The sequence below is a fragment of the Neophocaena asiaeorientalis genome, unplaced genomic scaffold, assembly GCF_003031525.2.
Source record: "Neophocaena asiaeorientalis asiaeorientalis breed wild unplaced genomic scaffold, Neophocaena_asiaeorientalis_V1.1 scaffold182, whole genome shotgun sequence".
NCBI classification, from domain to species: Eukaryota; Metazoa; Chordata; class Mammalia; order Artiodactyla; family Phocoenidae; genus Neophocaena; species Neophocaena asiaeorientalis.
This window is the reverse complement of record NW_020174648.1, coordinates 2,868,710-2,883,361: the sequence shown is the minus strand read 5'-3', so window position 1 is coordinate 2,883,361 and position 14,652 is coordinate 2,868,710. Positions and strand designations below refer to the sequence as shown.

The following is a 14,652-nucleotide window of genomic DNA, read 5'->3' as shown; positions in this document are numbered from 1 at the left end:
CTTTATTTCCTATAACTATTCTTCCTCCAAACTCATACCCCATTGAGGAGTAGGGGCAAAAACAAACTTGCCAATTAACTATATATCAGTTTCTTCCCTTTTAAACAGTGTCTTTGGGTAATTCCTTTTTTAAAAGAGAGAGAATTCTGTTTATCGCCTCTCCCTAAAATGGCCTATGGTGATGGGAAAGAAGGCCTATGGCTGACACGGTCAGCCTTACGCCTTGCAGGTAGCTGCTCTGGCCCGGTGCTGACCTGGCATCTGCAGGGGACAACTGGTCCCTTGTGGCCTTTTGGGACACTGTGCAATCATTGCCTGCAAGAGTCCACGTACACCAGACTGCAGGGAGCTGGAGGCTCTGCCTCAGACCATGGTCAAACCCAAGGCCAAGATGCTATGGCTCCCAAGCCAAAGCCAGCTTCTCCTTGGCCTGCAAAGGCTTGCAGCCTCTCGGGAGCTATAGATGAGGAAAGGCCCCAGTGCTCTCAGGCTCCCTGTTCCCAGCAGCATATTTCTAGCACAACCTGTTCTACTCCCCAAGCTTCCACCTTGTAAAGGAGGAACAAAGTATTTTCTTCTTACAGCTGCATTTGCTTTGTTTCACCACAACTGGTTTTAACCCCTAAAGCTCTAAAACAGTCATGACCTTTAGCAAACTCACCACCATCACGACCACTAAAAAAAGCTGATAAACAACTAAGAACTCTGAGAGACCCCAGTTCATCATACCCTTACTAGGCCCAACTGAGGGCTCTTTCCTGAGCCCTCAGGAAATGAACGACACGACTTGTTTTAACCAACCATGCTCCATGTTAATGGATGCATTCTGACTTTGCCAGAGTACAAGCTTCCAATCATGAATTAGCATAAGTACCATGGCCTCCTCCCTTTCAAGTGCATAAAACCCCCTGATTTTCCCCTCATAAAATGTGTCCACTGCTGCACATATTACTTCCTGTGCCTGGGAAGTAACTAATCTCAGTACCTGCTTTGTTGACACTCTAGTCACTCGTTTTCCATGAATAATCCCAACAGGAGGCAGAAGTGAGGACACAGGCATCCGATGTCTTTACCTTCCTCTTTGGTCCTCACTCTCCTCCTCTAAAGTGCTTCTTTTTATGGGGTAGGACTTCCCCTATGTCATTGTTCCTGGGGGCACTAAGCCACACGACCTAACATTGGTGGCAGGTGGGATTCAGGGAGAGAAACTGGCTTAGTCATAAGAACACCTATTGAGAAGTAATTTTAAATTATTCTTCCCATTACACACCTGTATCAAGAAAGAAAAATCTCATACAGATGGCCAACAGGCACATGAAAAGATGCTCAACATCGCTAATCATTACAGAAATACAAACCAAAACTACAATGAGGTACCACCTCACACTGGTCAGAATGCTCAACATTAAAATGTCTACAAATAACAAATGCTGGAGAGGGTGTGGAGAAAAAGGAACCCTGCTACACTGTTGGTGAGACTGTAAATTGGTACAGCCGCTATGGAGAACAGCACGGAGGTTCCTCAAAAAACTAAAAATAGAGTTGTGATTCCTGCAATCCTACTCCTGGGCATATATCCAGAGAAAACCATAATTTGAAAAGATAAATGCACCCCAATATTCAGAGCAGCACTATTTACAATAGTCAAGACATAGAAGCAACCTACATGTCCATCAACAGATGAACGGATAAAGAAGATGTGGTACATATATACAATGGAATACTACTCAGCCATAAAAAAGAATGAAATAATGCCATTTGCAGCAACATGGATGGGCCTAGAGGTTACCATACTATGTGAAATAATTCAGAAAGAGAAAGACAAATACCATATATCACGTATACGTGGAATCTAAAATATGACGCAAATGAACTTATTTACAAAACAGAAACAGACTCACAGACACAGAAAACAGACTTGTGGTTGCCAAGGCAGAGGGGGAGTGGGGGAGGCATGGGTTGGGAATTTGGGATTAGCAGATGCAAACTATTATATACAGAATGGATAAACAACAAGGTCCTACTGTATAGCACAGGGAACTATATTCAATAGCCTGTGATAAACCATAATGGAAGAGAATATTAAAAAAGAATGTATATATGTATAACTGAATCACTTTGCTGTGCAATAGGAATTAATCAACTAACTATACTTCAAAAATATAATTTAAAAAAAAGGAATGAAAAATCCACAGTTTAATATCACAGGCGACAAGATAAGGCAATTTTACTTATTAGATTATATACTAATAATTTTTTTAAAACACACACATAAAATGCTTAGCATGTACTAAGTACTTTTTTAAGAGCTTGACTCCTTTAATTCTTGCACTGTCCCTATATGGTAGGTACTATTGTAATTATCATCCTCATTTTATAGATAAGGGAACTGAAGCACAGGACAGTTAGATAACCCTGTCCAAGACTACAAGATGAACTGTGGATGAGCCAGGATTCAAGTCTAAACAATTTGGTGCCTATGAAACTCACAAACTACTGACATGGTACCGCCACTGGGTGTCAGCATATCAAACTGAAGGGGCTGCAGTCTTTTTTAGGGAAAAAGGGAACAGCACTTACTGAGGGCCTTCTAGATGCAAAACACTGATGCACACATTTCCCAATTTAATCTGAGAGATGAATAAACTTTTTAGAGAACAGAATATGCAATATTTAGTTAACAGAGTAACCAATTTGCATCAGAGGAGCTTTTGTCCATATTTTTTTAACTGAAAAAATAGCGGTAGACTTAGAGTTAAGAGGATTATTCCCTAGATTCTTCATTAACAAAGGGCTTTTACCAGCTGTTCGCACCTATCACACAATGAAACCATTATTAGAAAGACTTCAGGGAAGAGACCACTCAGTGTGCTCTCTCCCTCTGCAAAAGCCAGCCGGAGACAAGCATCTGCTATAAAATTATCTGGTTTAATCGCTATCAACATCAGAACCATATTACGTTAAAGTACAAAACCTGTATGTACAATTACACGTACAAAGAATGTTCTTTGTGAGGAACAATTTTCAACAAATCTGACAAACAGCAAGAGTTACTCCTCTTGTGGGTTTGAAAGGAGAAATGGAAATTTCCAAGATGTCCCCCTCCTCCCTCCGGCTCCTCTGACCCTCCGAACATCCATTTGCAAAGGCCCAAGGGAGGAAGGGAGGTATTAACAAACTCAGGCACTCATTCCTCCTCTCTTATGGAAGGAGTGAATTTTTAGGGAACATTTTCCATCCTTTATTACACTGATGTTCCATCCATCTGCATCATTAGGTTCAGTAGTTACCATGACAATATGATGCCTACAGCAATCTAACTTGATAGCCAGATGCCAGAATGTGGAAAAATAGGACCAGCTAAGAAAGTGAGAGAAATATAATTAATCTGAACCACATAAAAAATGTGTACAAAACTAAAACCAAGAGGGGAACCGCCAAAATGTCACCCGAGAGGGAATGATGACGGGAAACAATGATAAGTTTCCGAGATTCAAAACCCTTTTGCTAACTACAGCCATGAATTGGTCTGTAACTAAGGCTGAGGAAGAAGTCAAAGTTAGTCTAACATTTTCCATCCTTTATTACACTGATGTTCCATCCATCTGCATCATTAGGTTCAGTAGTTACCATGACAATATGATGCCTACAGCAATCTAACTTGATAGCCAGATGCCAGAATGTGGAAAAATAGGACCAGCTAAGAAAGTGAGAGAAATATAATTAATCTGAACCACATAAAAAATGTGTACAAAACTAAAACCAAGAGGGGAACCGCCAAAATGTCACCCGAGAGGGAATGATGACGGGAAACAATGATAAGTTTCCGAGATTCAAAACCCTTTTGCTAACTACAGCCATGAATTGGTCTGTAACTAAGGCTGAGGAAGAAGCCAAAGTTAGTCTAGGGCTCCCCTGGTGGCGCAGAGGTTGAGAGTCCGCCTGCCGATGCAGGGGACACGGGTTCGTGCCCCGGTCCGGGAAGATCCCACATGCTGCGGAGCGGCTGGGCCCGTGAGCCATGGCCGCTGAGCCTGCGTGTCCGGAGTCTGTGCAAGTTAAGTCTAGAATACTGCCCTGAGTGCCTCTCCCCCAGTCATTTCCTGCTGCTGAGCCCAGTGGTGTCACCACTGATTCCAGCAGTGGGATTCTTAGGCCCTGAATCTCCCGAGGATCTCAAGCCACATTCTAAGTGCTGCTGCCACAGCATTCTGCTCACCTCCAGTCTGCTGTTATGCCCAGTTTTTCCATCCGATGAAGCCATCTGCACCATCATTCTGAAGCTAATCTTAAAACACTGAACTGAGCTATGTCCTGGGAGACCCTGTCCCCTTGCGTTCTCTATGCCCCATGGAGGCAACAGGCTAGCACAACCCTCTTGGGGGTCCTGATGTGGCAGAGGGGCTGGGAGATTAAGAAACGAGAACAACATAAAAGCTGTGCTTCAGGGAGACCAGCCTGGGATGGGTGGTCCTTCTCGTCACTGCTGGGTTGGATAGCGGCGCTGAGCTAGGCGATTTGGCCGGTTCAGGCTGGTAGCCATGGAGAGCTGGAAAAGAACAAGTGTGGTACTAGATTATAGCCCCAAGCATGACTCTGACCAGGGCTGACTGGCTGGATTGAGCTTGGGCATCCTGAGGGTCTAGAAACCCTTCTGCTGTATTTGGCTTCCCATGGTGGTGTTCTCAGTATTTGCTTTCACCCAACACCTTCACCTCTTAAATAAGGAGAAAGAAATTCAACTTTATATAGAAGGGAGGCCAGTAATGCATCAGACCAAGCAGTCTGCCTCAGATCATACAGAAGCAGGGAGTTTAGCTTCAATCAAACTTTGCAATGATCCCCTCGCCCCCAGGACACAGCCCTGGTGCAACCACACCATTGACACCAACACCAATTGTCTCTCCTGAGTCTCAAGACTTACGAAAGGTCAAGTGCAATATTAATAATAGTGACATTGACTGAGCATTTTCTGAGTGCCAGGCCCTTCACATACATGCTCCAGTTTAATCCTCACAACTACCCGCTGAGGTAGCTACTACTAACCCCATTTTACAGATGTAGAAACTGAGGCTTAGAGAGGTTAGTCATTGCTCAAGAACTCAGGCACAGTAATTTGTTATAAGTAAGATATAAACCTGGGTCTCCTTAATCCAGAACCCATGCTCCTAACCCCTCTCCCTCAGGGCCTCCTTACCTGGGGGACCTGGGATGGATTGTAGAGAGGGACAGCCCCTTTCAAGGTGGGTGGGGGAAGCAGAACACCAGGGTTGAAGTAGAGCCCAGAGGAAACACCCTGTGATGGAAAATAATGGAAAATCCTCTTAGTCACCACTCCCCAGATTCCAGAACATCAAGGGCTTCCCTGAGCATCAACTTTGGTCAAGAGATGCAGATGTGATAGAGCTCAGGGAATCTTGAACAAACAAACATGGTTCAAGTGGGCACAGCCAACCCCTGGGTCAAGGGTGGCATTGCAGAGCCTTGGTGCTGTTGCATGAGAAGAAAAGGCCATAATAAATGTATTAATAGCATCATAAAAAGTAACCTCATATTCTTTGAAAGACCTGGAATACTACAAGAGTGCTGTAACCAGGCCACAAGAAATAAACATGTTTTCCTAGCAGTTGGCATGAAATCCATACTGGTGTGGACAATTCATCAAGAGTTTATCACAGCCCTTGCCAAGGATACTGGTGAACTCTGGCTCCTACTGGGACAGGGAAAGAGGCTGTTCTCTTTTTTTGGCCATGCCGCGCAGGATCTTAGTTTCCCAACCAGGGATTGAACCCACGACCCCTGCAGTGGAAGCGCATAGTCTTAACCACTGGACCGCCAGGGAAGTCCCAAGGCTGTTCTCTAGACATCACCTAAGGAAGCAGTTATGGGCTAACTCCTGTTCCCCCCAAACTTCATATGTTGAAGTCCTAACCCCAGCACCTCAGAATGTATTTGGAGACAGGGTCTTTACAGAGGTGATTAAGGGCTTCCCTGGTGGCGCAGTGTTTGAGAGTCCACCTGCTGATGCAGGGGACACGGGTTCATGCCCCAGTCCGGGAAGATCCCACACGCTGCCGAGCGGCTGGGCCCGTGAGCCATGGCCGCTGAGCCTGCGCGTCCGGAGCCTGTGTGCCGCAGCGGGAGAGGCCACAGCGGTGAGAAGCCCACGTACCGCAAAAAAATAAATAATAATAAATAAATAAATTTTTTAAATAAATAAATAAAATTTTAAAAAGAGGTGATTAAGGGGGCTTCCCTGGTGGCGCAGTGGTTTAGAGTCTGCCTGCCTATGCAGGGGACACAGGTTCGTGCCCTGGTCCGGGAAGATCCCACATGCCGCGGAGCGGCTGGGCCCGTGAGCCATGGCCGTTGAGCCTGCGCGTCTGGAGCCTCTGCTCCGCAGTGGGAGAGGCCCCGGCGGTGAGAGGCCCGCGTACCACAAAAAAAAAAAAAAAAGTTAAAGAGGTGATTAAGGTAACATGAAGCCATTAGAGTGGCCCTAACCCATTATGATTGGTGTTCTTATAAGAAGAGAAAATTTGGACATAGACACACACTGAGGTAAGACCATGTAAAGACTCAGGGAGAAGATGGCCAGCTGCAAGCCAAGGAGAGAAGCTGCGGGGGAAACCCAAACGGCCGGCACCTTCATCTCAGATCTCCAGCCTCCAGAACCGGGAGGAAGTAAGTTTCTGGTGTTTAAATGGCACAGTCTCTGATACCTCGTTCTGGCAGCCCTAGCAAACTAATACAGAAGCTTTCTCCATATCCTCCACGAGTCAGGCCCTCACAGGGCGGCACCTGCAGCCCACGTGAAAGTTCAGCCCGCACAGTGGCGGCTGGTGGGCTGCTCACCTGAGGTCCCAACAAGCCTCCATTCCCCGTGCCCTCGGCTCTCCCTGCCCCGGACGCTGATCCTCGGGCTTCACTGCCACCTAGGAAGCAATGAGTCAGGGGTGCTCCCGCTGCTCGGGACAGAGGAGTCCCCACTCCCAGAAGGCACCCCCATGCCCCCGGGGAGTGCAGAGAGGACCACAGACAGCCCAGAGGACATGAGGTTGGCGGTACCTGTGTCTCTGGAGAAGGCGCCGGCGTCCGGCAGAGACTGGGGAGCTGGGGGCGGCGTCGGGGAGAGGCCCGGGCTGGGCCCGGGAGGAGCAGATGCTCCGGGGGCTTCCTGCTTAGTGCAGAAAGGAAGGTGTCGCTGACAGTAAATAAACCGGTGCTGCCTGTTTGTACTCCTGCAGGGCCCACACGGCGGCCAGATGCTGGCCTTCTCTCCCCCAAGTTCCATTTTCTTTATGCCGGTCCTCTGCTCAATGATCCAAGTTAACTCCTGGCCCTCGAAAGTTAAAATTCTTCATCCTGACTTCTAAGGCCTTTCGTCATCTGCCTTTCCCCTCACTGGACGAATTTGTTTCCCACAATCTTCCATCACTAAACCTGTTTCACCTGGCCCAGGGTAGCGATGCCAGCTCCAGACCCTCCTAGGGCCCCTGGAAGGGGGAACTTCCGCGCCCTCCCTGCCCAGGTTACCTCAGAGTCAGGACTGTCAGGTGCGTCCTCATCTCCAGAGGGGGGCGCGTCGCCGGCGGGCTTCGGGCGAAACCAGCTGAGCCAGCCAAACCCCGAGCCCTGGAGGGAGGAGGGCGAGTTCTGTGGCCTGCAGGGTTGTTTCTCCCTCTGAATATGAGATTAGCCAGCCTCCCCCACCTGTGATGCTGGTGAGACAGGAGGGGCAGGGGCACCACCAAAGCCCAGATTCCCAGCTCTGCTCCGCCATCTGGGAACAGAAGAATCCCTCCACCTTTGTATTCTCCTTCGCGTCTCCGAGCTTTCCTCTCTGGGCGGTGTTTTCGGAAGACTTTTTCTTCTCTGCCTCATCGGAGGACTCCCCGTCATCCTCCTTGACTGATACAGTGGAACTCTCAGAAATATTTCGTGCTCTGGGAATCAGTGGCACCTGGGATTAAAGAAAACAGAAGTAGCTTTTTCCCGTGTCCCCTGCATCGGCAGGCGGACTCTCAACCACTGCGCCACCAGGGAAGCCCAGAAGTAGCATTTTTATAGCACTTGACAGGTTGCAAAGGCACATTTACATGTACCCCCTCACCTGACCTGCTCAGTAAAGCAGTGGGGAGAGCCCGTGCTCCGCAACAAGAGAAGCCACCGCTCGAAGCAACGAGAGAAAGCCCAAGTGCAGCAACGAAGACCCAACGCAGCCAAAAATAAATAAATTTATAAAAAAAAGAAAGGTTAAGCAACCTAAGGTCACATAACTAGTAAACGGCAGAGCAAGGATTTAAACTTAAGCAGTCTGACTCTCCTTCTAGGAATTTCTCCTATTTGAATAAATTTGAGGAATAGACAAGGGCTTATATACTAGAATGTCCATCATTGTGTTTTACATATGAGGGCAAGAGAAGGGAGGAGTAGCGAGAAAGAGTAGGAAAGAAAAGAGACATACTTGAAGTGTTTTAACGATGGGGGAAAGATGAATTAAAATCTGAGCTCCTTCCAGGGCCTACCAGGCCCTCCATGACCCAGTCTCTCTCTGCCTCTCTGTTCTTGCTTCTTAGCCCTCTCCCCTGTTGCTCCCCACTTTCTAGATACAGTGACTCCATGCTCTTCCTCGATTGCACCAAGTCAGTCCCATTGTAGGCCCTTTGCTCTCCCTATTCCCTCTGCCTGGAACACTTGTTCCCTGAATACTCACCTGGCTTCCGTCCACCCTCCATGCTGACCTCAGAGATGCCTTCCCTTCCACTCTGTGTAAAGTAACATCCCTCATGCACACAGTGGTTTATTTGCAGTCACCTCCACGGAACAGAAGCCCCATGAGGGCAGGCTTTGTCTGCTTCCCTGTGTACCCCCAGCCCCTGTAACAGTGCCAGGTATGTTGTAGGAGCTCAGTATTTGTGAATGAATAAATGCATGAGTGATGCTATTTCCATACAATGGATTTTATCACACCAATATTAAAAATCCTATTTAGGAATGACATGGAAAATCTCAATTTTATAGTATTAAATAAATAGAAAATAAAGTTTCACCTACATATGTTCTTAACCATTTAAAAACACATGTGTGTATATATACACATTTATATACACACATATATACACAGACAGGTCTCCCCCACTTTTTGAAAGTTTGCATTATGCCACTTTGCTTTCACCAAAGACCTACATTAGTACCTGTTTTCCCTAACCAAAAAAAAGTCCAAAGAGGATTTTCGCTTTTACAAAAAAAAGGCAGAAAGTGAAAAAACCGTTCAGCGTTTGTTTTGTAGGAGCCGTTATAGAGGCAGAGCGTACCCCAAGCAGTGAGAGTGGCCTGCCGAGCTCCTTCCCAGAAACTACGCTCAGCATCTCCGCATCAAGATGCCATAGCTTTGAACTGTATCTGTGAGCACCTGTACTTCCTTTTGATTTATTTTGTGCATTGTTGGCAAGATGTGTACTGAGGTAACTGCTTCTTCCCTTCATGCCATTTAGACTTACGAAAGGTTTAATGGAAAGGCTCTACATTCGGATAGCAGGAGAAACCCGTACATAGAAAAAATTTTAGAAGGAAATAACGAAAATATTTGACTATGGGCTTCTGAGTGATGTCTGTTTGACTCTTTATATGACACTTTTTCTTCATTTTTCAAGTTTTCTATAACAATAACGTACTAATTTTTCAGTTAGGAAAAAAAAAAAAGTAAAGCATAAAAGTGTTTTAAGCCTTGCAGCCCGGTTACAACTTGAGGAAGTTCGCCTCCAGCCAGGCAGGTTTGGGACCAGCAATGCCTGCTGTTGGAGGGAAGGGATTCATTCATTCAACAGCTAGCTGGATGATTACTTAGACGTGGTTCCCTCCAAGACTTGACGGCACACCTGGGCAGAAGAGATACAACTGCGGTAGGTCCTTCTTGGGAATAAAGCAAGGTAAAAATTAAAAGGAAGAAAGAAATATCAAGAGGCTTCCATGGTGGGGCAGAGCACAGCAAGCGTTCGGTGCAACAGTAAGAAGAGGGCAACAGAGGGAGCAGATGTGTGAGTTCAAAGCTACACCCAGCCCTGCCGGCCCTGCCCCCGTGGATACAGGTTGGCAGGACTGAACATGAACCGGAACAAGCCTCCTCTCCACCTCGCAGGATCTGGTGTAGAAAGAAACAAGGTGAAACATGGAAGAGAGGGCTGGTGCAAGGCACAGGAAGGCATCTGTGAGTGGCAGAGAAACCGTGGCAACTGAAGGAAGCCCACAGCTCAGAGTGGGCACCGCATCTGCCGGGCTCTGTCCTCTCACCTGCGGTTTGGAAACAACCTTCTGCCCGTCAGGTTGCTGGAAGGTTTCTGGAGACACTGTGTTCTCTCCTATGGCACAAAACACAACAGAAATCATGATGCGAAGTGGGGCCTTTCCCATCTATCCTGAAGAAGGGTAACGGGGACACATTAGGAAAGTTGGCTTTCCTAATTGCAAAGCAGCTGGAGCTCTGAGCCCATAGCTCCAAGTGCATCACAGTAAATGCAAAGTCCATTTGCACAAGCCTCTGAATTCCAGCCACCCCAGGACATGCTGCTCACCCAACCTTCACCCTGAACCAAGGTCATCCCTCAGGAACCCCGGAAATCAGGGCCACATCAAGCTGGATCGCAGGGATCCTCCCTGACCTTCCCCTCCACGTGAGTCTCCCATCTTGGACGGGACCTTGTCTTAGAAGCTCTAAGATCTGATCCTTCTGCGTGGTTTCCCACACTTCCCTGGCATCACTCAGCAATGCTCACCCATACTCGGCCCCTGTTGTCCAAGGCCTGATGGGAGAAGACAGAAGCACGAGCCTCTGCCCGCGGTCCCTGACACTGACGACTTCAGAAAGAGGACTTGGCCTAAACTACAGCTCCAGGCACAGGTGGCATTTCCTTGCCTTCTCCAGCCGAGATCCTAGAAACTACAGAATCCAAGGGGATGGCAAGAGTGGCTGCGGTTGGCTGTGCTATGCTTGTCCCAGTAGACACGTGGGCTGGAATGGGAGAGAGCCGTCTCCCTCAGAAGAACGTGAAGTACCAGGCCCTCAGTCACGTGCACACCCACCACTCAGGGCTTTACCAGCTCCCACCCCACACCCTGCACTGGTCCCTGCACCTCCCTCTTCTGCTTGCTCCCCTAGACACCTCGTCACCCAAGGTTCGCTGCCTCGCTGGCAGGTCTTACCGGGGGGCGGGTGCATCTGCTGGGCTTCCTCCCAGGCCCTTCCTCCAGGAGTCCCTGTCACTGCCACGCTGCCACCGGTCCCTGGCAGATGGGCCTCAGGAACTGAGTAAAGAGGCATCGGGACCCCCGTCTGCCCGGAACCTCCTCCTGCTGGGTAGGAGCTGGGCTGGAGGGGAAAGGGCTGCTGTGGGCTGGGCTGGGCCGGGCCCATCGGCTCCAGTGTTGGCCACAGGGCTGAGCAGTCCCCAAGGGCTTCTGAGTTGCCTTGATGTCCAGAAAGATCCTGGTAGAAAGTGTCGTCTAAGGACATAGGGCAAAGAGGAGGAAGTGAGACCTGTAATGTGGCACTTGTGTGGACTAATCACACCAGGAACAATCCTGCCCTTTGGAAAGCAGTGACAAGGGCAGGCCACTTAGTGTGGCTGCCATCGATGTGATGACAAGTACAACACAGCAGTAATTGTAACACCTCTCACCGCTGATGACTCAGAGTTTACAAAACCATTTCCCTCACTACCTTGTATGATCTCTGAGCCTTAAGCCAGCAGGTTGGGAGGGCAGAAATTACCACCTCATTTAACTCCACAATTTTTTGCATTTGGATAAACGTTCTCTTTTAAGGATCTCCTAAGGGACTTGGGTACTTGAAACTTAGAACGTTGCCAGTTAAAACCCAAATCAGACTACAGAAATGATGGCTTTGCGTTTAAAGAACCAGAACCTTGGCCCAGGAAGGGACCTTGGTGGTATTCATTCTGGCTCCGCCATGTTGCTGAAGAGACAGACCAAGGTGTGGACGGGGACAATGGCTGCCCCAAGGTTATGGAACTGGTGTGGTCATCTGACCCACCTGCTCCATTGGGTGACAGGAGACACAGCTGCTTCCCAGCGGAAGTGGCCACTCAGAAACACCCAGCCTGCTCTCTTGCAGCCCTTTACCCTCCCAGATTCTGGGATTGCAGCAGCAAAGCTGGGAAACAGAAACCAAGGCCTGCCCTTCCTTGCTGCCCCCTCGCTTATCCCTGAAGGAAGCGAAAAAGGCTGGGAAACAGCCAGAAGTAAAAAGATGAGGCCCCGTCCTGAGCCCACCAGGGAGTGCTGTTTGGGGAAAGGGCACAGAATTAACTGGGGTAACAACGTCTGCCCAACCCAACACTCAGAGGCATCCTGAAGGGAAAGGAGGGGTCTGTTGAAAACACTTTGAAACCTATTTCACACCTGCAGCAACTGATGCTCAAACACCATAGGCGCTTCCTATGTCTCCACCGCTAACGTGAAATACGGATAACCCACCACCTCTGGCCTCAAGGAATGTATTCAGCTAGGGAGACAGTACTGACACAAGTGAAGCAATTAGATAACAACACAACATAACAAGATTAAAACCTGAATGTGAAGCAAAAACTCTAATAATGCAGAAACAGAAGTGTCAGGGACGGGGGCTTCCCTGGAGGCACAGTGGCTGAGAATCTGCCTGCCAATGCAGGGGACACAGGTTCGACCCCTGGTCTGGGAAGATCCCACGTGCCGCGGAGCAACTAAGCCCGTGCGCCACAACTACGGAGCCCACGTGCCACAACTACTGAAGCCCGCGTGCAACAACAAAGACCCAACACAGTCAAAAATAAATCAATTAATTAATTTAAAAAAGGAAAAAAAAAGTGTCAGGGATGCCTGTGGTTAGATTGACAAAGAGAAGGAAGGCACTCCAGGAAGGGAAGGGGGAGAGTCTTTTAGGTTGCGTTATCTCGTCTAATCAGATCCTGAGAGTCAGCTATTACACATTCAGTTCATTGGTTTGGGTACCTGTTGTTTTTCTGGCTCCCAAAATATCCGAGTGAGCAGAGCAAGGATCCCCAATGTCTCCTGCTACCTTTTGCTATTAAGATAAAGTAAACACCTCTTAAGCAACACAAAGAAAAACAAAAACACTGAACCACGGTTTAAAATTAAGTCAGAAAAGAAACTTCAGGAGTGATAAGGTAAGGGAGTCGCAGGTGAATGCAGGGGCTGGAGGGGGAGGGGGAGGGGCAGCCTCAGCCCTTCCTACCTCCCAGCTCTGCCCAGAGCAGGCAGGGACCAGGGCAGCATCCTCTCCCAGAGGAAGGGGCAAGAGGAGGGAATGAAACCGTGGGCCCCAGAGCCCACAGCACATGCAGGAAGCAAGGGCCGTGTGTGCCTAAAAAAATCCCCCTGCCCTTTCTCAGCGACAGAGGGAGAAACAACATGGAGGAGGCCCTGTTCCAATTACTGTATAACAGTTACTACCAGCCGCTTTTGCAATTGTCAGAACAAAAAAAGGAAAGGCCCGGAAGTCTTTTAAGCAATTGCCCTACATTACATGAAAGTGACAAGGGCCACTGTGAGCCATTGTTCCTCACAGAGAGATGGAAGCTTTGATGGTCAGAAAATGTATTTTCTGGGACCACAGAGAAGGGTGGCTGGGTGCTTTGGAAGAGGGCCCCACTGTCTCACACCAAACACAGGAAAATGTTTCCACGCGGGCGCAGCAGGGAAGCTGAGTGCCACCCCTTTCCCGATCAGGCTGTGCCTCATGGGTGACAGGAGACCCCCCAGAGCCCTCCATGCCTACCTACTCTGGGTCTAGGGCAGACAAGAGGGAAACAGAGGCCCACCCCGCTGACCTGCCCCCCACTTACCTGCAGCTCCTTGTGATGCCCCCGAAGGTGTACCAGCCAGTCCGGCTCCAGGTCCCTGTCTCCTCGGTGACGGCGGTGGCGTTCTAAAACCAGAGGATCTGACAGCTTCAGTCTCTCTGCAAGCTGTGCCAGGTTTCCAGACGGTAAGAGAGGGAAAAGGAGAGAGAGAAGTAAGTGAAATGGACAGACCACAGGGAGAGGCAGTAAGAAAAAAGAAGGGAGCCTTGACTCATAAACCAGATTACAAAGAATTGCCAAACAGAAAATTCAGCAGATATCTTCCCCGAATTGCAACATAAACAAACAGTTAACCCATCCTGTTGCTAGACACTAAATAAACTAGCAACAGGGGAGGAGGAGAGCAGCAGAGAAGAAACTGTTACTCTGCTTTATGTCTCTGCAAGGCTGCCCTCAGGAGCAGCGCTTCTCAAGCTTCAAGCCCGGTAGGAACCACCCGGGACTTTTGCTAAAATGCTGGTTCTGATCCCAGAAATCTGTGGGACCTGAGATTCCACATTTCTAACAAGCTCCCTACAAGGAGACTGCCTGTATCGTAAGGCTATTCCATCATTAAGTTCCCAGACTGCCCTACTCCTCCATTCTGGGTCCTGAGCTGCCTACAACCATCATCCTGTTGGCAGAAATTTGCCATCAAGGGGACTCAGTCCCGCAGATTTTATTGATTACAGAATCCAACACTGGGCCTCCTCTAAAGCGAAAAAAAATTGACGGTGGGCTGCCTTTTTACTCTCAGCTAATGGATTTTTCTTCAATTAATTGGAACAATTAT

General features: G+C 48.4%; 1 protein-coding gene across 1 annotated transcript in view; it reads right to left on the bottom strand.

Moving 5' to 3' along the window:
- Positions 1-3,575: 3,575 nt before the first annotated feature.
- The window catches only part of SEC16B (SEC16 homolog B, endoplasmic reticulum export factor), a 92,134-nt gene continuing 81,057 nt past the window's right edge, over positions 3,576-14,652 (bottom strand). Inside the window, exons 22-31 of the mRNA XM_024758828.1 lie at positions 13,863-13,985; positions 13,009-13,081; positions 11,203-11,502; positions 10,294-10,361; positions 7,808-7,963; positions 7,537-7,635; positions 7,069-7,180; positions 6,856-6,935; positions 5,198-5,296; positions 3,576-4,549 (exon numbers count right to left, since the gene is read on the bottom strand). Coding sequence (XP_024614596.1) covers positions 4,481-4,549; positions 5,198-5,296; positions 6,856-6,935; positions 7,069-7,180; positions 7,537-7,635; positions 7,808-7,963; positions 10,294-10,361; positions 11,203-11,502; positions 13,009-13,081; positions 13,863-13,985 — 1,179 coding nt within the window. The 3' untranslated portion in view covers positions 3,576-4,480. The remainder of the gene's footprint in view (positions 4,550-5,197; positions 5,297-6,855; positions 6,936-7,068; positions 7,181-7,536; positions 7,636-7,807; positions 7,964-10,293; positions 10,362-11,202; positions 11,503-13,008; positions 13,082-13,862; positions 13,986-14,652) is intronic.